This window comes from Carassius carassius, chromosome 23, assembly GCF_963082965.1.
Source record: "Carassius carassius chromosome 23, fCarCar2.1, whole genome shotgun sequence".
Lineage (NCBI taxonomy): Eukaryota > Metazoa > Chordata > Actinopteri > Cypriniformes > Cyprinidae > Carassius > Carassius carassius.
In genome coordinates, this window is record NC_081777.1 from 1,495,540 (window position 1) to 1,518,400 (window position 22,861).

General features: G+C 37.0%; 1 protein-coding gene across 2 annotated transcripts in view; it reads right to left on the reverse strand.

Annotated features, from left to right (window-relative positions):
- LOC132101189 (inhibitory synaptic factor 1-like) overlaps nucleotides 1-12,848 on the reverse strand; it is a 64,763-nt gene extending 51,915 nt beyond the window's left edge. Inside the window, exons 1-3 of one of the 2 annotated variants that reach the window (XM_059505919.1) lie at nucleotides 12,345-12,848; nucleotides 11,860-12,147; nucleotides 10,903-11,685 (exon numbers count right to left, since the gene is read on the reverse strand). In XM_059505919.1, coding sequence (XP_059361902.1) covers nucleotides 10,903-11,046 — 144 coding nt within the window. In that variant the 5' untranslated portion in view covers nucleotides 11,047-11,685; nucleotides 11,860-12,147; nucleotides 12,345-12,848. Of the gene's footprint in view, nucleotides 1-10,902; nucleotides 11,686-11,859 lie in introns of both variants that reach the window. The other variant, XM_059505918.1, reaches the window with a different exon arrangement.
- Nucleotides 12,849-22,861: the final 10,013 nt, after the last annotated feature.

Sequence of the window (22,861 nt, forward strand, 5' to 3'; positions counted from 1 at the left end):
AAGTTCAGCCCAGTGGTTTAATTCATAGCATAAAGATGCACCAGGACCCGTCCTATGCACTAGCATCAGCGCGACTGCTGCGACCGACCACAGACGTTTTCACATGCCATTATCAGCCTGGCCAGTGAAAGAGAGAAAGAGCAACGGGAGACAGACGAGGCGTTATCACTGTCAATGCATGTGGAGGAAATGTGACTCAATGCATCGCTATTCTCTGCGTTAACAGATACTGTAGGTCTGAGGTCCTGTTTAATAAGGCAAAAAGCTGAAGCTCCAAAGATACTGGCAGATTTTGCAGGCATATTTTTATAAGCGCTCGGGTAAAACAAGAGTTTCCGATAACATACCCTGAAATCTTTGGGAAACGATTGCATCACTTCACAACAACGTCACTGTGAATATAATACTGTACAGGGGTGTTACAGTACGTCAGGAATACGTAACAATAAAAACTATGCCATTATTTAGTCACCTTAATGTTATTTCAAAGCCACAGTTTAATGAGTTTAATGTTCTATGAAAAATACAAAAACAAAGACAATTACAATAAGGCCCAGTTTTGGAGAAGCAGAAATGTGAACCTTATGACTATGATTTTGCATTAATTATGTTACAAAAATTGCTTTAGTTAAGTATATAGTATATATATATATATATAGAGAGAGAGAGAGAGAGAGAGAGAGAAAGTTACTCACTGTAACCCAATATATATATATAGAAAAGGAGGGACATAAAAATAAATTAAAATATATAAAATATAAAATAAATAAAACAAATACAGCTTACTATAAGACTTACTATAAGAAGGTAGTGTATTGTTCATAAGTGGTGTTTTTTTAAGTTCTATTATTGTGCTTTACTGAAAAAGAAGCACTGCATACAGGCTTGGAATCGACTTTAGAGTAAATGATGACACAATTTTCATTTTTATTTAAACTATTCCTTTTTTACTCAACTGAAAATCTTTGCCTCAGCATCCAGAAGCCTATAATGTCCACTAAAGATGGAGGATGTGGTCTGAGCCAAAGTGGGAGCTAATCCACGGCTTTCACTAGCATCAGTACCATCTTGAAGAGTCTGGAGGAGGGTGTAATGAAGCTGGAAACACACAGCGTTTGGTAGTTGGTCAGTTTTCACCCAAAAACCTTTCCAAACAGGCTGCTGAAATCAGACTTGGATAATAAAACACTGCTTCGTCATCATCAGACTGGATCTCTCTGAAGACCGGCTGATGCGCTCCTTCCTGAGGTGGCATTCATTAATTTAAGAAATTAATTTGAGTGAAGGAAATGAGGTCAAGAGAAAATGGAAATGGGTCTTTGAAAGAGGGTAAAGTAAGACGAACGGACAGAGCCAAGGATCGGCTGGATGCTTTGGTTTCTGCCCGGTTGGCCGAGCCGCAGCGAGAGAGAGCCACCGTTAACAAGCTCCTGGCTTCACCAAAGCCTCGCCGTAATCTCCAGCAAATTGAGTCTGCTGCTGCCTGCTGGGAAACAGCTTCGGATCAACACCATCCGAAGAGAACCAGTAAACAGGTCTGACTCCTTTAGAGCAAGTAACAGGTTTTGAGAGCTAGAAAACACTGAGTAAAGGCCTGTCCACACAACGGTAACTATATCCCCATCAGACCTGGGTAGTAACTGATTACATGTCATCTTGATTACATAATCAGATTTAAAAAAATGGTTACACTTTATTTTAAGGTCTCATTTTTAAAGTGTAATCATACATTTAAGTACTGGGTAACGTTAACTGAGTAGTATTTACTATATGGTTAGGTTTAGGAAAAGGGTTAGTTGCATGCAATTATGTATAATTTAGTGTTATTACAGTAGAAAGTACAGGTAACATGTGTAACAAGGACACCCTATAATAAAGTGTCACCCAGAAATTAAGTACTTGTAAATTAAGTACTTTATGGCATCAAAAATTATTTATTATTAAAAAAGAAGCAGAAGTTCAGCTTTTTTTTTTTTCTTTGTTAGTTTCTCATGAACTTAAATATCACCAGGTGCTTGTGAACCACTGCTTGGGAAGCATCTCAAGTTTGCGATTAAGTTGATCTATAAGATGCACAACTACACAAAGTGACGAAAAAGGTGAAATTTCAGAGGACAAGTCTTGGTATTCAAGAATGTTCAACCATGATATTCTGTTGTCCTGTCAACTCATGAAATCTATAATCATTTTATAGTCATTAGCAAAGGTCGGGTTTGGGCTGTGAGCAAGAACATATGCTTTTGGTTCTGAATCAATCTAAAGATGCAGAATCTGAAGGAATCGGTCTGATCACAGCGCCTCTAGTGGATGCGGTCCTGTCAGAAGGAAGCTGTGTCGGGGCAGGCAGAGTAAACAGTCCCAGCGAGAGCGCAGCAGGCTTTGATTCGGGGTTTAAGCCCCCTGTGGTTTCCTCCACGACCCGACTGATCCTGTCACACTCTCTCTGTCTGTCTGTGGGAGTGAGACGGCATCTCATCACACACTTCATCACTGCTGCTATCTCTCCTCCCATCACTCATCTCTCTCCCTCTCTCTTTGGCTGTCTAATGCTGTGTATCTGTTTTCAGGAATAGAATAAAATGTGATGTTTCTCATTTCTGTGCTAAAAATGTGCTGTTCTGCTGGGACTTTACTGTTATTTATGTATTGCATTTAAAGTAAACATTTATTAAAGCATATTTTCATTTATCTTAAAACAAATAAATAACTTGCTCTGTCTAAACTGAATTTCATTTTTAGCTGACATCAGAAATCCTGCTTGTTACGCAACATTTCACAATCGATTCCAGATGAATAAAATCAAGTGCTATGTCCTACATCTTCTCTCTTTAAATATCCTGTTTCATATATGTGTCAGATTAGAAAAGTGAAATGGGCTTTGAGTTTAACCGCTGACATTCTGTTCCTATAAGGCTACTTTTCAGCTGTAACGGTTGATGAGGAATTAGCCTGCAGCACTGTCTTTCCAGATGGGACTGATGCTGTTTGATCAGGGGAGCTTCAGTGAAGTCATGTACTGACTCCTTTGGCTTGATTGTGCCTTAAAAGTGCTATAGATCTCTACAAGGATCCAACCTGACTGTTGCATCTGTTGGGAACAGATATGGGATGCATATATGCAATATAATCCTTTTAGAAGGAATAGTTCACCTGAAAATGAAAATCCTGTCATCACGTATTCACTCAACATTTATTGTATGAAACACAAAAGGTGAAATGTTTTTAAGCAATTACAATTAACACATTTAATCCCCAGACGTGAACATATCCAAATGATTTGTCATTAGTAACCCTTTGAAATAATTAATAATTATAATAATTATTATTATTTTATTAAAATTTTAATTGTTATTTATCTAGTTTGGAAAAGTGTTTTTTTTTATGTTCAGTTACAAATGTGACTGGAGGGATAATGTGTAAACTGAATAAACATATTTCTGCAATCATAAAAATATATATATATATCTTCACCCAGCTATTTTAAATCGATTGATCACATTCTAGGGGTTACTAGTTTATGCATAAAATGCATAAAAAAAAAATAAAAAAAATAAATAAATAATAAAAATAAATTAAGAAAAAAAACAAAAAACGTATACAACATTGATAGACATTCCAACCCGATCTCACGGCAATTCGTACGTTTTTCACAAGGTGGCTTATTCATATGAATTCGTACGACCACACTCATACGATACGAAAATTCATACGATTGTTGCCAAATCGTACGTATTTTACGAGTTGCACAATTCGTATGAATTTGTACGAATGACCTTCACCTAACCCCGCCCCTAAACCTAACCGTCACTGCGGTTTAGACAAATCGTATAAAATCGTACAAGTGAGGTCGTACAAATTCGTACAAATAAGCCACCTCGTAAAATACATACGAATTGGCCGTGAGATAGCATTGGACATACTGAGATAGAACACAAAAAAAAAAACTACAACCATCAGCGTATTTCAAAGTTGTTACTTTTTGGTAAAATATATATTTATTATTATTATTATTATATTAGTGCTACCTGTATTACAACATCAATATTGTAACTTATTTGTAACATTTGAACTTTTAATTTAGTCCAATATTTTGCCATTGCAACATTTTATTGTAATTTTCAGTAACAACTGCAGTTGGATTTATATTGTAGACCTAAGATCACTGTTATCCCTCCGCTCACTATTGTGACCATCAACATGTTTACTCATTCTATGACCACACTCAACAAAACTGTATATATTCAAATGTATATATTAATACTAGACACCTTAAAGATAATGTGTACCAACAATCTTTCTCATATCTTTACGTTAACATACTTTACTAGCCTTTTGTTTTGAAGCTTTGACGCAGCCATCATCTTCTCAAGAAGCAAACAGGAAATAAGCTGCTCTGTTTATCTGACAATTTGCACTAATCATGTGAAACTGCACAGATTTATTTCTTTCATATTTGCAGGAAGTGCACTAAAACATTAGTCAGTAAGGTTTTTAGAGCTGCATAAATGAAAACCTTTGTTACGATCACTAATGTGTCCGGTGGGATTAAACGAAGACTTCAAAAAAGGACAGAAAAGTGCTATAAAGACATCATGAAAATAAACTTGCAAGTCTTCAAGAGTCATGTTTGTGTCATGATCAGAACAATAGTTGTTATTGACTTATAATCTTTCCCTCCATTAATCTACTAACTGAATCAGTGAGTCAGGAAGATTCATGAATCAGTCATTCAAACTAATATATTATATATTAGTATTGCAACAATACTGCTATTTTAAGCAACTTTGTTGCTGTTGTTGTTGTTGTTTTTGAAGCCAGAAATATATTATGCTGTAATGCAACTGATTATATAATACATGTAATAAATCAGGAAAGTAGATAGGTGTATGAGCTGACATTCTCTTGATTTGTGCTTATAGGTGAAAGTTCAATGACTCTGATGTAATTTATCAAATGATAACAATCATAATCAGTAATCACGAAAAAAAAAAAAAAAAAAAAAAAATATATATATATATATATATATATATATATATATAATTTTTTTTTTTTTTTTTTTTTTTTCGTGATTACTGATTATGATTGTTATCATTTGATAAATTACATCAGAGTCATTGAACTTTCACCTGACTAAAATTTGGCCTTTTTTTTTTTTTTTGGACTAAAACTAGTTTAAATGGGTGACTGTGAAACAGAGGAAGAGGATATATATATATATATATATATATATATATATATATATATATATATATATTATTTTGGCAGGAAACTGCAGGAAAGCCTTTTAAGTGTACAGTATATGGCGGCAGGTTTAGAAACACTTCTCAATACAACCTTGTTGAAATGCTGTATCTGTATCATCTGTTCACAAAAAAAGTTGAAAATTATACAAAGCACAACTGACACACATTATGTTCCCAAGTGCATCTCACAGCTCATGCAAAGATGGAGTTTGCAGCATTTACTGTGAACCGAGGCTTTCTGCTCACATGTGCATGAAAAGAAAGCGCAATAATATCATATGAGTTTTGAGACTCCATTGTAAATAAATGATGACAGAATGTCCATTTAGGGGCAAACGATTCCTTTAATGAGTCGTCTCATTATTATTTGAGTGAGGACCTTAGAAGAGGCCGAGCCATTTGGTCTGAAATCTCAACTTTCAGAAAGCCATGTTTGCCGTGGCATCACTCCCTCTGCTTCTGTGTGATAAACCAATCTCTCAAATTACTGAGCTCAGGCACAGACACTTAACCGAGCTGCAGACACTGCACTGGAGCAAAGATAAGTACTCTTTGTCCAAATGACACTCGTCCCTCTCATTACATGCTGTGAGACACAGTCTCCTCTCCATATTGTGTCTTTCTGACTCTGTCTACTTCCTCTCTCTTTCGTTCCTCCCTGGAAAGAATGGCACTTTTTTCACTTTCCTCTGACACTTCATTTCAAACAAAAAAAATTTTTTTTCTGTATTTTCTGGGAATCTATAGACATCTTGTGAGGGCCTGTTATGCATCTGGGGCGTTTAACCGTAATGGGAGTGTTTATGTTATCGATGGTTTTTGCATGTTGCTCTTCGCGCCACAGAGAATTGGGAAGCCAGTCGGCTCACTGAGGACAGCGGCAGTGAATCGACTCCCTAATGAAACATATTGATCATCAAATTCAGCACAACAACTAGCTGACTCCAGGGGGAGCGCTGTCTGTTTCAATCAGCATGATAATGCTACGCTTAAACAAAGGCCAATACAACTCTTGCATGTGGAGCGTGATCTTATAACAATATTGTGAATAATATAATGTGCTTAACACATAGATACAATGCCTTGCGAAAAGTTTTTTTTTTCCACATTTTATTATGCTGCTGCCTATTGATAAACTTCTTTAAATTACTTTTTTCCCACACCAATCTACACGCCATACACCACACTGACAAAGCAAAAACATAATTGTCTTCATAAATTTATTAAAAATAAAAAAACTGAAATAAGAACATCGCATTAAGTACATCAACTAAATATTTAGCTGAAGCACCTTTAACAGTTTCAAATCTTTTTTGCTCATCAGCATTTGGCAGTTATCTGCTATTCTTCTCCTCTGAAGCTCTGTCAGTGATCATGGAGCTCAACTAGAGTGACCATCAGTTTCTTGGTCACCAGTCTAACCTTCTCCTTCTCCATCGATTGCTCAGTTTGGCCAGGACACCAGCTCTAGGAAAAGTCCTGGTTGTTTCAGACTTCTTCCATTAAGGGTAACAGAGACTACATGCTGCTGTGACCCTTCAATGAAGCAGACTTTTTTTCTGAACTCTTCCACAGATGTGTGGCTTGACACAAACCTTCTGAGCTCTTCTCTTTTGCTTTTGATATGCATTATCAGCTGTTAGACCTTTTATTAAGATGTGTGTGCCATCCCAAATCATACTCATTCAATTGAATTTGCCATAGGTTAACTTAACTTGAAATGTAGTAACATCTACAAGCAAAATGAATGCCCCTTAGCTAAATTTCAACTGTCCCAGATAAGAGTATGAATACTTATGCAATGGAATCAATTTAGATTTAAAAAAAAAAAAAAAAAAAAGAAGATGGAAAGAACAAAACAAAACGTGAAAAAAAAAATGAATACATTTAATCCAAATCAATTTACAGTAGGGCAGTTTCAATGAGTCCCTTTGGAACAGCGATGGGTTAAGTGGTTTGCTCAAGTACACGATGGTGGTAGAACAGAAACAGGGTCTATGGTTAATGGATCACCTCTAAGTGGGATCAAACCTGCTGATTTACAGTTAAAAGCCTGGATGAGGATACCAGTAAGTGCCTTAAATTTATCAAGACAAACACCAGCATTGGCATGCCCATTGAAATTGATTCAATGATGATATATCTCAGCAATCAATCAATCTAAATAAATAAATAAATAAATATTGCTTTAAGTGTCACTTTGTTAACATTAGTTGCTACGACCCAGTTTAGGGATTAACATACAAAGCCATTCTAAAGGCAACAAATACCACAAATACTAGCAGCTGCACTCAGGAAAGGAAAAGGGGGAAAAAAGAGAAGGGGCTTGTAATATTAGTAAATTAAAGTAACAACACATATACTACATTTATTATGTAATTTTACTATGTAAATAAGTACTATGTACTTATTTAATTTTTTATGTAAATGCATTTATGTATTATTATAAAAGCATTTATTAATCTGGGTTAATGTGAACATATACAATTGTTGATCATGTTCATTTGTAATACATTATATTTAATTTATTCCACTAGATATAAAAGTTGCATTAGTATATATAGAAATTAATGTTAAACTAGATCAGGGTTATTATTGTTAATTAAAAAACAGAACAAACTAAAATTAGAGCCATAAATAAATAAATAAATAAAATATTGATGTAAGGTTAACTTTGTTAACATTTGTAAATTAATTAAATATACTAAATATTAACAGTATTTATTAATGTAGGTTAGCATCAATATACAAACTTGTTGACAATGCTCATTCATAACACATGCTTTTTAATTGATCCAACTAGATTAAAAATGCCAGAGTATATTTAGAAATTAATGTTTATCTAGATCAGGGTTGCACAAGTTAATTAAAACTTGAAATTAATATAAATGTTAACTAAAATAAAATATTAAAAACTTTTTTTTGACTATTTCAGGAACATTTCTCAATTTAATTTAGTTTAATTTGATATACTTAGCAAAAAAAAAAAAAAAAAAAATATATATATATATATATATATATATATATGTATATAAATTAAATGAAATCATAAATCTGTACAGACATACATATAAAAGAGCAAAAACTACTTGACAATGACAGAATCTTGACTAAATTACTAAAAGTGTAACTAACATTATAAATAAAATAAAATATTCAAAATAGTCATGAAACTATTATAGTATCTCAATGATACTAAAATAACACTGACCTACATTAATAAATGCTGCAAATGTATTGTTCATTCTTATGACATTAACATATATTTCTTTTTTGTACCTAATATTTAACTGCACAGTTATTGTGAGAAAACAACGTTTCAATCATCCACTGACAAGTCTAAATTGGGTCAGTCCAGTTAAGTCATCATCTGCCCATCATGTCGCTCCAAAATCGCATGACCTTTTAAATCAAAGTTATTAGCTATATTATCAAAATGTGAAACAGTGATCAATAGCTGTCAAGTTTGGCTCTCCTTCAGTCATGTCTTATTTCATCTAGTGCACCAGTGCTGCCCCCTCCCAAAAAAAAAAAAAAAAAAAAAATGCATTGCTGCCTTTATTTTTTATGCAACCCAGGTTGAGTAAACCATTCATTTTCTATACACTACGTCTCCTACTCGAATGTCAGAGGAAAGAGAATGCATCATTTCCCTCAGCATTTGTTTGCAAGGATGATCTTAGCCTGCGGAGGTTAGCATTAATTAAAAAGTGCAGCAGCAAAAGCTTGGAGGGTTGAATTTGAGTTTGAGTGGATGGAAGGAGACGCGAAAAGACTTGACTCGTGCGAGATGCTAAATTTCTGCAGAATTACTGAATAACTGATGACTAATTCAGAACTGTTTGGGTCATTTTATGTAAGTTACTAGTTGCGTTACATAAGTCTTTTCCATGTCAGCAGAAACTTGCAGTACTTTAAATTCAAATAGGGTTAAAGGGTATTAACACATAGTAGATTGAAGCTAATTAATTGAATGTGTGGTGAACTGCATGGAATCTGAGTGGCAAAGAAAACTGGGACGTGGCAACTGCAGGACAGAGAGAAAAAACTTCCAATCACATAGATATATGCAGTCAAACACCAAGAGAATGAATTTTCTGTAGCCTTTGAGGGGTAGAGATGGTTTAACTGTAACCCTTTGGATCTAATGTGAAAAAAAGCAAATGTCTCCTCTAGCAAAACTACCTGTACTTACTGATGTGTCAGAACAACAAACACACACACATTTGTTTTCCTATCATGGTGGGGACTTTACATTTACCATATACCATTTTCCTCTTAAGGACCACCGGATATCCGAAAATGCATTTGACTTCAGGTTTACAGTATTTATGGGGAATTCAGTCCTCACAATGTTGGCAAACCTCACACACACACACACACACACGCACACACACACACACACACACACACACAGTCAGGCAGAGTCTGCAGTCTCATGACGTGTGATGTGACCCCATTATTGCGCATTCCTGAAGAATCGTTCAGCATTGAGTGTCATCCATCAGTTACTCCTCTAAAACAGCCAAAAGAATTAAAGATTTTATCCGACATTCACCATCTACACATCTTCCCCTGGACTGATCATCAATACTCCTTAATGTAACGATCTACAGCCGTCTCATATTCTCCAACACACACTCTTACAAAACGCATACCTGTTTCAGAGATTTTGACTTTATTTTTAGACTGATCCATATGTAGAGTGGGAGTAGAGTCGTTTACCGGGCTACGCAGAGTCCTGGTGTTTATAAATAGCCATAGCGAGCATTATCCCCACATCATCAATCACGCTGGGGCACGAGGGAGAGACTCAAGGGGGTAGTTCTCCATGCCACATGGTCTGGAGGTGTGAGCTGGATGGGCTAATCTGGAGGGGAACAGATGCCTGTGCCCGGGGAGCTCGAAGAATGACGGATAGTTGGGGAAGGGTGAATTTTAGCTGGTGTGCTAGCCAGAGTGAACTGAAATATTTAATATCCATATGGAGAGGGAGAGAAACTAAAGAATTCATTATTTTCTCTCATGTATGTGCAGACTTGTTCACTTTTCAAACATTTCTGGCCCGTTTCTGCACATGAATCTATTCAGCTGAAATATGACATTGATGCAGACACACACTTGTCTTTTTTCTATGCCGTCAGCTCACTCCCAAACACAGAGCAAGGAACACACACACACACACACACACACACAAACACAGTGGAATCTTTTCATCTTGTAACCATGGCACTTGGTAGAATACAGTAGGAATCCAGCCGATAACAAAGTGCTTACATAACTATTGCATTGCCAAGCTCGACTCCTACCTTGCACACCTCTTTCCCTTCTTCTTTGCCTCTCTATTCTGTGTTCCGGTTATATTTTTCTCACTCTGTATACGTTCATGCCATCATTTGGCTTTTTTTTTTTTCACTGGAAAGTGCACCTCACCTTTGGATAAAAGAGATAAACCCCTCTCTTTTGGTTCCCAAGGCAGTCAAATTCTCAGTTTAGGGCCGCTTGCTTTGGTTTCTTAGTGTAATGAGGCTACATTGACTCCCCACCTGCTTCAACCTGCCAGTCCAAACTAGAAAACATTCATTATTTATCTCCTGCTGGAGAAACCACTCACCTGCAGTCCAAACCATATCAACAGTAGAAAGCAAGCAAACCTTACCTCCCGCAGTTCATGTGCCACATCTTTCAGCTCCTTGAGGATTCCTTCCAGCTGCCCAATCACCATCTTCATGTGGCTGCGGATCTGTTCTCTCTGACTGGGGGTCTCAGAGGGTTCCCGGGCTGGAGCTCCGCTCTGGGACATCCTTCACAGGCTGCTCACGGGCCGGGGTGTGGAGCGCTGAGGGCAGGGGCGAGCCGAGCCACGATCCATGTCTGAGGCCTCCAGGAGCCGCAGTGCTACTGATCCGATCTGGGGCTCGGGCCACGTGGGAAGGGTTCAACATCTTAAATACGCCTGGGCAGCCGAGAGACCTCGCTGGGTCTGGGGTCAAGCCTCCTCTTGCTGTGTACGGTGGGGCATCTCAGGACAGACGCGAATGGAACGGAAGGTGCCAGAATCATTGAAGGATGCTTAGGCTGTTAGATCCAAGAACACACACCAAACACCAGGATGAAAAGCAAAATGTGCAAGAAGCGGGGCTCATTTTCACCCTAACATGTGTTCAGTGTGCATGTGCGAGTCCTTAGGTGTAACTTTGAATGCAAAGCAGTTGTCTATGATGCAGAATTCTTCTCGTCGATGAAGACATGGCAAGGAGAATTGCACAAGCCACGCAAAATCCAATCCAGGAAGAAAAAGGAAACTCCCAAAGATGCTTTTCTTGCTAAGAGCTTATTTGTTTTAGATCTGCAATGTTTTTTTTTTCTTGTGTTCGGAGTAAAAATAAAAAGTCTAACCAAAAGCTAAAATATTCCAACTTTAGTTGTCCTTGAACTGGATCTGGAAGAAAAGGAGAGAAAGAGAGAGAGAGAGAAAGAGAGAGAGAGAGAGAGGATGTAAATTCAGCCAAAAGCCAGTGTTCGTCCTCGCTCATTTGTATGTGTCTGAAACATTAAACCAAGGCAACGGACATAATGCTTTCAGAGCGATTGCCAAAATTGCAACTACACTTACAATACGTGTTATGATGAACGTTTCACACGTAATCCCCGAGGGGCGTCAGACGGAATGACGCATCCTTTCCTCCGGGTCAGAGAGACATTTCTCACCCATTTTGTTAAATGGCTGGATAAAGATGGGTCTCAATCTAGTTTCCTTCAATTACGAGTGGAATCCAGTTGTTAGCATTTTTTCAAAAGCCATCAGAGAAGGTAAATTCCATGTCTTTTGCTCCAGGAAGAATTGGAAGAGAATAAAAGAGGAGAACTTGACCCTTTGAGGCGCAGCCAAAAGAGACAACACCTGGAAAGACAGGAAGGAGAGCAATTTCTCTGTTTATCTGGTAATGTCTCTCTTCCTGTAATTTTTCCTCTCCCCCATGTTCAATTTTCTCAAACACATATCTTGATGTTCAAGCTATGGTTTACTACACAAAATCAATTACAGACAGCAAAGACAAAGAGAGACCAAGAAGAACAGATACAATTGAACACGCTCACCAAATTGAATCCCACCAGTCCCCGTGGAAATACACTTCATAAGATAGTGATCTCTGGCACGCTGTCTCACTCTCACCTTTCCCCTGGTCAGTGGTAGAAAGTGCATGCAATTTTGCCTTTCCTCTCTCCTGAGGAATGACAGGAATACAGTTTTCAGCTCAGCTGAGCTCCGCTCATCCTTCCCATTTTGATGTGGCGTCAGAGACCATCACACAAGTCGTATTCCTCTCAATCACCCCCACTTCTCTTTCTCCCGTTTCCACACACAATCCTACTCTTTTATGTCTTTCCTTTCAGCGTCCATTCAGCCACACTCACCCACTGATAGCAGGAGGGTTCATTCAGAGCTGTCCTTCAGAGAGAAAGTGAAGCAGCAGCGGAGGAGGAGGAGGAGTGAGGGAGGAGGTGGTGGATGAAAGACTGGCCCCGGTTCCCCTCTTTTCAAGCCCCCGGCAGCCTTGGCTTCTCTGCTCCTGCTTGGAATCCTGGAAGTCCTCAGATGCTCTTGTTCCACCTCACAGTCTCTCGGCTGTGGAGCAGACACCTTCTGTCGCCGTGACGACAGCCTCTGACTGAGGGAGGGATGCTGCCTTTGCCTCCGTTTTCAAACCCTGTGGATCCACGCACACTCTGATCACCCTCTCTCTCTCTCTCAGTCGCTCCTGCCTGATGGAGGGGGAAGAGGCTGGAGTATATGGACAGGCTTTGGATGCTAGTGAAGACGGCTCTCTCTCTCTGGCTCTGAGGGGGGAGGAGGGAGGAACTATGAGGTTTAAAGAGACAGTAGTGAGCTTCACACTGCATCTCTTTTATGTGTCTTTCTTTTGTTTATTCATAGCCCTCCATTTTATTTATGGGTGCCTATAACCTTTCACCCAATATACAAAAAAAAAAGTTTTTCATGAAAATGTCATTGTATCATCATCAAATGCACTAGATACAAAGACTTGTTTCCCACTTTGAATTTTCTTTTCTAATTTTTCCTTTTTTAGCACACATCACGTATAACAAGTATATGATAATATGATATATATATATATAAAGATATCCCCCTACAAATAAATATTTTAGAAATAGTTCAGTAAATAGTGTAAATATTTTAAATATAAATAATTTTGAAAATGACAATGAATTTATTTTAATTTCATGCAATGTTGTATTATTTTCCCCAAAATAAACAAAGTGAATTCAAGGTATATTATCTTACACAATGTTTTAAAATATTTTTTGTTTGTTTGTTTTAAAGATATTTAAATATTTGTTAACAATTTAGATTAAGGAACACTTATTCACTGAGAAGCGTGACTAACATGGCCTGACTGAACTAACGCGATGCTCGATTTGCTGTAGTTCTCATGTTTAGGGTTATGGGATTTACAATATTGTCATGCATTCGCTTTATAAGTGCTAATAAACAGCCAATATGCTATTAGTGCACATGTTAATAAGCAACTAGTTAACAGTGTTCCCTAATCTAAAGTGCTACCATATATATATATATATATATATATATATATATAATTATTATTATTTTTTTCTGAAAAACAAAACAAAACACTGATTAGCAAATATTTTGTAAATAAATCTCAGGCTCGATCCGGACCCCTGATGGGAGGGTTACTGTGATGTGATGTTCGTTCATCACTCCGACAAATTGAGAAAATTATGCAGAGTAAAATATTCCCTTTTGTATCATCCTCTTTGATCAATGAAACATTTTCCCCTTCATCAACTCAGCACACTAATACAATGCTAATACACTTGGCTTCAAACATATGTTTAGCCATGTGTTTTCAGAGCACTGTTTTGAATTTGCTCTTATTTATTTGTATTTTTTTCTTCTTCATAAATCTCCACAACTAATTCAACTCAAACCACTAATGACTCAATTCAAACTTTTTTGCAGATCATTTCAGTCAAGAAATGTGAACTCATCGTTTTTGCATAATGCATTTTGACTGGTCACTTCCCTCACATCCATTTGCTTACAGGATTCTGATGTGTATTTGTTTTTTACCATCTGTCCAGCAATGAGAAAAGCCTGAAACCTAAACTTACCTGTAGCAGCTTACCTAACACCCTGGCTCGCAAAGGCTGATATTCCCTTCAGGAAATGCAGATGTAGTTATGAGTTTATTGTGCATTTAGATGTGGCTTAATTAAGGGCTATTGATCTACAGATGTGAAGAGTGTGATGGCTGAATTCTCCGTTTACAAAAGCAAATGTGCTCTGTGTATCTGTGAAATAAGATTATCTATAATGCTTTGGGTGCTTGAATTTGCTTATACGTAAAGCACTGTGTGTGTGTGTGTGTGTGTGGGTCTGTGTGGGTCTGTGTTGGTGGAGGCTGATGTGGCATTATTCTCACAGATCCATGTAGAAGCGTGTAGTCTTAGAGGAGCGTTTGCATTGCACTGAAAGGTGTCATTGTGATATGCCTTTAAAAGTCATAGATCATTGCAAAATCTCTTAAATACCTTTACAGCCCTGTTTAGTGTAATTTGGTGTCTAATGGACATCGATAACAGAGTGATTTCTTAAGAATTGTTGACAGACATGAGCGGCGTTTGACTGCCGTCGTCACCTCCCCTCCTGCCGAGATGATATTTCTTTAAGCTAAGGTCATTCTGACTGCCGGTTTTTACTAGCTGATCTGGAGAGAGGCCAAGGAAATATCAGCCCCACTTAATATTTCTGTCCTGGATTTTATTGCACCTGGCCCGATTATGGAGAAGTTTTATAGAACACAATATTTTTCTAGCAGGGCCACACGCTTGTGCTTTCACAGGTGTACTTCCAGAGGAATTCACTCGGGTAATGTGGTACTACAGAGAGAGAGTGAGCAAATACAGAGAGAGAGGAATAAAGAAGTGTTCAGGAAGAAGAAAGCAGCCAGTGGGGGTTTATTTGACCACTTCTGTTTACACAGCAATGAGTTATCATACCCCAGTTATTTGATAGCCTACTTCAAGATCAAGTATATTTTTATTAGACAAGTCAGTATTTGTCTGACTCTCTGCATGCTGGGATATTGCAGTTGTGTTTCTCTTTGTGCTTGAGGATTATAAGAATTATATTTTTCATAAACTAAAACATGATGTGGATGAGATTCTGTTTCTTAGTCAGATGGTTTTGTCTATCAAAGCCGGAGCTCACAACTGGACAGGAACTGCAGGCTTATCACTGCTATTTTAAAACACATGAAGCCAACTTCTTCTTGCTTTGGAAACCTGTGATTCTCCTCTCCACAGGGTGGCACAGTGGTGCAGTGAAGACTCTGGAAACACAATAATGCAACACAGATGACCTGTGGAAGAATCTTCATCTGTTCATTTATAAGAATGTTTGTAAATGTATAAATTAACATATATTTAGCCATTTTTAATAATATCCCTAAATAAACATAACAACCACCTTACTATTAATAAGCAGCAAACTAGGAGTTTGTTCAGGGAAATCTCTTAATAAAGAATATGTGTTACCTATTCTAAAGTGTTACTGTGTGTAAGAAACAATTGGCTCCTTCTATCAAAATGCTGTATGAAAGCAATAAGCCACCAAGCCCATGCATTACAGTGACTAAACCGTGTTTAACAGGGTTTTACAACACTGTACTCCCCATGATACAATCACTATAACACAGATCCTCCAGCAGCAGCTTATTGCTTTACTTGACCTCCTCACAGTCACAGTCCTCAAGCTCACCGCTCAGTGCTTTCCGTGTTTGTCAGATGAATGTGCATGTGAGCGAAAGGCTGGTTGTGATGGATTTTCTTCTTGTTTGTTTTCGGGACAGGTAAAAATGGAAACCATGATGTGATGATTTACCCCTGTCTGCTCTTCTTAACAAACTAGTGCTCAGTGTTAAGGAGTAACTAAAGTAGTCACATATAAGGGAATTATGCAATTTAGTGACAAAATAAATGTAACAGTAAAAAAAAAAAAAAATTGCGTAGCTTATTCAAATTACAATTACTTATGAAAATGTTAACGATTACAAAGGAGGTCATATCTGAACATTATCACACACATAAAGATTTGATTGATTTATTCCCAAATTGCAGTGACTGCTTTAAAATACGAGACACCAATGTTTCAGGAATTTAGGACACAGAATAGGACACGTTTATTTGATAACAGTTTTATTTCCTTCTTGGGTTTATGTTTATGCCTTATTTCTTTATTTTTCTCTTTTTTTATTAATGGTATCCTTTAGGCATTTTTAGATATTTATTGTCATAGCTTTGCAAAGATTCGATTTCAGAAACAGTATTCACTATTAAACTATATTTAGTGATTTTAAATCTGAATTTAACCTCATAACGATCTCAAATTAAAAAAAGGTATTGGCCTAAAATCTGATTTTGTGGTGACTGTGCTTAAAAATTAAATGATTATAATCTTAATTCAAGTGATGCAGGATTCTGAAAGTCTGACAGAGAAGTTCAATTCTTTTGATTTTGTTAAAATTATAGATTTTCACAAAAATTTGTTCATTAAGACCACAATGAACAAACAAATTACCCAGCAGCATTACATCTTTTCCCCCACTTCTTTTCTTATGCCCGGTTCAGACTAATCGAGCGCAGTGTTAGTTCAGTCAGGCCACGGAGGTATAGGCTGTGACCAGCTGATGCGGTCAGCTGTCAAATATCTCCAATCACTACCATTCTCCAATTAGACACGGGACATATATACGTGGCATTACTGCTCGGTAAGTATGCTCAAATGGCTCGCAACCCACCCTCCCTCCTTCCCCATTATAAGCATGAGCACATTACCGTGCACCTTCAGGTTGTCTCTTTGTTTCAGATCACTAAAGTCCCGGTTGGACCCCAATGCTCCAAATACTAATTAAACATCTAAAAGTACCTTTATTAGTGAGTTTTCTAAGAGAAGTACCTTTTCTCCACTTGCTTCTCACGCTGATTGACATCAAAGGAGTGTCCACATAAAGTCGACAGCATCCCAATACACATAGAGCCTAATACACAGATTTACAGTAGGCTAAGTATATTTAAGTATTCACACAAACATAATCGTTTATGTCTTAAGTAAATGTTTGGGAAACTACTGGGGAAAAACATTGGATGTGTAACATTACATTAGATCCGTGCAGTACAGTATCTTAACATAGGCCGTAATACACACTTGTTTGTTTCTTATACTTGTACTTTGTTTGCATCGGTTCTTATTTATAGCCACACAGATAAAATAAAAATAGCTATATTTTGATTATTAATCTAGTAATAATTTATACCAAGTTCAGACTACACAATATTTTTGTCTGTAACAATAGTCGCTGTGTCAGATTACATGATTTTGACTCCTAAAATCTTGTCATGTCGTGGACAATAAACATGTTAGACTACATGTTGCTTCTCAACCATTCATCACATGCCGTCTTTAACGACGTGCGAGATGTCATCGATAAGGCGGAGCTAGCAACTGACTTCCCCCAAAAAAGTGTAAATATTGCTTTCCGCTATCGTTTGCCAGCATGTTTCTTTTTTTGTTCTGTCATGATTCTTGTTAATCCAGGAACAACATTCCAATCAACCAATCAGAATTTAGATATAACTTAAATAACTGTAAAGGCTTCGATCAGGGTTAGGTTCTTCTACACCCTTATTAATCAGCTATCATTTCCCACTAATTTTAGGAATAAATTATGGGTAGAGGTAGGTTTAGGGGTAAGGATTGGGTTAAGTCTATTCTTTTGATCAATAATGTTGATCCAGGAACATCAAAAGATGTTGATCCAGGAACATGTCTTACTTGGTGAAATCACGGTGACCCTAGTGTTTCTGTCATGATCTCATGGAGCATCACAGATGCAAAATCAGTTATCGTCCACTATGACATACTACATGAGCTAAAATAATAGAATATTGCGTCCCGATGCCCATTGTCATCAACGAATCCCCACGACACCTTTCGTCAAGCAAATTGTGGCAAAATTGGGCTAATTATTTATTATTATATGTAAGTCACTTGGCAAGTTACTGAGTTTATTGAACACAATTTATCTTTGGCGGAATGGTTCCTTATGGGGGTTCTTGCTACCAAATTAATTGAACATACAAGAGCTTAAAGGTCCCGTTCTTCGTGATCCCATGTTTCAAACTTAAGTTAGTGTGTAATGTTGTTGTTAGAGTATAAATAATATCTGTAAAATTATAAAGCTCAAAGTTCAATGCAAAGCGAGATATTTTATTTAACAGAATTCGCCTACATCGAACGACCCGTTTGGACTACATCCCTCTAGTTCCTTCTTTAATGACATCACTAGAACAGTTTTTTGACTAACCTCCGGCCACAGGAATACACAAAAAAGGGGGCGTGGTCTTGTTGCGCTCCCACGGAGAAGAGGAAGAGTTGCGTTTGTGTTTGTCCCCATGTCGTCAAAACGCTGTTATTTTCATCTCTGAGTCCAATCACCTTTGTTTGGGCTTCCCAGGGACACTGTACTTAGAGATCAATGGTTACAATTTATGTTTAACTCGGTTCCCGAAAATTATAATCCACATGTAAAACTATGTGCAGCACATTTTGCTGAGGACAGCTTCCTCAATCTCAATCAGTTTAATGCCGGATTCACACAAAAATTATTCTTGAAAGATGGAGCAGTTCCCTCTTTGTCTGGAGAAGGCGTTGTTTATGGACCACAACTGGTAAGTGTATTTTATTATTTAAGATGGTGAGTTTAACAGTTTCTGTAACTTATTTCACAAAGGGCAACGCTGTTTAGCTTTGTTAACTAGATGTTAGGGCTGTGCAAAAAATCGAATGTGATTTTCATGCGCATCTCGTCAGTAAAGCTGTTCTGTGATTAGAAGTACATCTTCAGCACGTGCTGAAGATTAGGATTGCCAGGTTTTCAAAGCAAATCCTGCCCACTTGCTTCTCAAAACTAGTCCAAAACTAGCCCAATCGCGTTCCCAGGAGGGCAGCATGCGCTGAGCTGGTGTTGAATCATAACACAGGAACCGCTGGCACAATCATAACTCGTTACGTATTTCTGAAGGAAGGACTTCATAGAACAAAGAAGTCATCAGCACGTTTTTATCACAGTGAAAACAGCGGTATACAGATTGTGTGAAAAATATAGTTTTTTTACTCGCGAAACATGAACACATTATATTTCACACTGTAAACACAATCAAAACTTAAAAAAACATGAAAAAAGGGACAATTAAACATTATCCCCCCAGAACCATCAGCTTGGAAATACATGACAATTAAGACACTTAATAATGTCTTTAAAAGCAAACAGTGGTAATCGTGTAGATGTGGCAGTGGGACTTCAATCATGTAGCTTGGTTATGAGGATGAGTGTCTCTCAGTGGACCTCAGTGAGGTCCATACCAACCAGGACGTTAGTGATCTGAAACAAAGAGACAACCTGAAGGTGCATGGTAATGTGCTCATGCTTATAACGGGGAGGGAGGGAGGGTGGGTTGCGAGCCATTTGAGCATACTTACCGAGCAGTAGTGCCACGTATATATGTCCCATGTCTAATTGGAGAATGGTAGTGATTGGAGATATTTGACAGCTGACCGCATCAGCTGGTCACAGCCTATGCCTCCGTGGCCTGACTGAATTAACACTGTGCTCGATTAGTCTGAACCGGGCATAAGAAAAGAAGTGGGGGAAAATATTTAATGCTGCTGGGTAATTTTTTTGTTTGTTTTATATGTTTATTTATTTTTTTATTTTGCTTTCGAACCTTTAGAAAGCTTGAAATCATGTTTTCTCTACATTGACTTCCAACGACTTCAAACAGGTTTAGCTCAGTCATTTTTAGTCCGATTCCAACAAATAATAGAGTACATCACTTTGAAGGTCTTTTAATGGAGAATATAAATTTAAAAATAACTCCTTTTTTGATAATGTGCTCAGTGTGACTCATTTTGCCAACACAGGTCACAAATCATTAGCAGTTGAAAACTAAAAAAAAAGTAATCAAAAAGTAATCAGTTAATTCGTAATCTGTAACATATTACATTTCCAAAGTAACTTTCCAAACACTGCTGCTCAGAGAGGCAGCTGACTTTATTCAACAGCTTCTTCTTTTCCTTCATGAATGATTGTCTTCTCGTTGTCCTTGCCATGTGCAGGGGCTCCCTGAGCTCCGCTGTTTGCCGGGGGCCATGTGTGGAGCTCGCCGACCGATGCCGCATCTCCAATCAGCCCCGGCTTCCCCACCAGAGTGCTAACGAGCCACGGCAGCTCATTGGTCATTCCGCGGGAGTCCCATCACATTTCTCCCCTGGTCTGGCCTTGTTTAGAGCCATGCACCCTTCAGGAAACTCAGCTTTACAGCGGTTACGCGACGCTTAAGCAGCGGACTGCACAGGAAATGTCTTCACTCGCATCTCGTGCAAACATAATCGAGGGCGAGATGTCACTCGATATTTAGACCAGAGCGGATGCTGGCCCGTTCTACCACTCTCCACTTAAACAACGTCTCATTTCACCACACTTGGCTTTAGTAAATAAAGAAAAATACTTACTTTTGACTGATACAGTCAGCTTTACAGTAACTAGGAAGGAGGAAGTGTGGATGGGTTGATGCTTGGTGTGATTATCTTTTACAGTTACTTTTTGTGCTGTCAAACGATTAATCGCGATTAATTGCATCTGAAATAAAAGTTTTTGTGTACATAATATATGTTTTTGTGTGTGTTTATATATATATATATATATATATATATATATATATATATATATATATATATATATATAGCAAATATTTACATGTATTTGCATGCATTGATTTATATTCTTATTTTATACTATATACAAATGTATTTAACATTAACATTACATTTTTCATGAATAAATATTTTCATGTGTTTTTATACAGTATATATATATATATATATATATATATATATATATATATATATATATATATATATATATATAAAATAAACATTTAGTTTGGATGCAATTAATCACGATTAACCCTTGTGGTTTGTTCAAATTCACAACGTGATCTCATGAGAATACGTGTGTATTTTTACGTTAAATGTGGTTCTACCACACGTACATTTACTTACGTTTTCATGCACATAAAAACGTACAGCTTAGACGTATTTATAGCAGTAAAACGTACAAATACTTATGTGTTAACAGCTAAAAAAACGTAAATAATCTAACGTAAAGTGTGAATTTATATGAATTCCCATGTATTAATATTAAAATCGTGGCTTTAATGATTTAAATCTGTTGTATTTAATTGTCATATCAATACATGTTTTTATTGAATTTATTGAAAGCAGTTTACTTATCTACTTAATAGGAAATAACATTTCTGTGCATGCTGCAAACCATAGATACACAAAAGCACAGCATAAAATTACAAATCACATCCATTTTATTTGTTTGCTGTACTCCATATCTTTAGAATCCAGATGTTTGCAAGGAACATATCCATATCAATCGATCTTCATCTTCATTCTCAGCAACAGTGTCCATCACAGTCAAAGCCCGCGCTCGTTATGATTCGAATTTGAAAATAGCGCCAGTGCGCCACAGGAACGTTACGACATGGTTTACGGCACTAATATCGAACGCTCATTGGTTCTCACATAATTCGTCACAGATTGCGACATGTCGTGTTTCAGTTGATAGACATTTGAAATCAGTACTGCTACTGCGCCAGTGCGCCTTCACGGAGAGAAGACAGATTCATAATTTCACGGATTAATAAATTAAATTCTGCTCTGTACCCTATAAAAACTATTACCTCCAGAGAGGACTGTGACTGGAACTCATTATCATTTGAACTACTTTTGGTAACACTTTTGATATTTTTTCGCAAAAAATAAATGATTAACATTATGTTTGTTTGTCTGTTATTTGTTTATTTATAACAGTAACGTTATGTAGTTTTAAGAAATGGTTAGGGGTAGGTGTAAGATTAACGTTAGTGGCTCAAAATAACGTTTTAATGTTATACTTTTACTAAAATTGTGTTTTATTATGTTTTATTCTTTTAACATTCTGTATAAAATGGGTAGGTTTAGGTTCGGGTGAGGTATAGGGATCTTACATTTATCAAAAAAAAATTATAAAAAGGGAAAATATACATAAATATTTTAAAAAGTAATCTGATACGCATTGAAAAGCAGCTTCATGAGCAAATTTCTATGGATAACTGACTGGTCAGAGAACACGTTCTATCTGTACGTATTTGAGGTTGTTTTTACGTAAATTTCGATACGTATCGAACCTGTAATTACGTCCAGATAATACGTAAATGACACTGTAAATACGTAAAGGCACATACGTATTGGACAGTTTTAATTTACGTCTAAATATGTACGTTTTGATTGTGAGATCAGGCTGAAATTCACTAGACTTTGGAGTTGTTCGGGATGAAAACATCCACTCAATTAAACTGCTGTAAAAATGTATCAGATTCATATTTTTTTTCAATTTTTTTTTGCATAAATCTGTTAATCAACCTCAGTCCTGATCAAAACTACCAAATGTTTTAAAAAAATC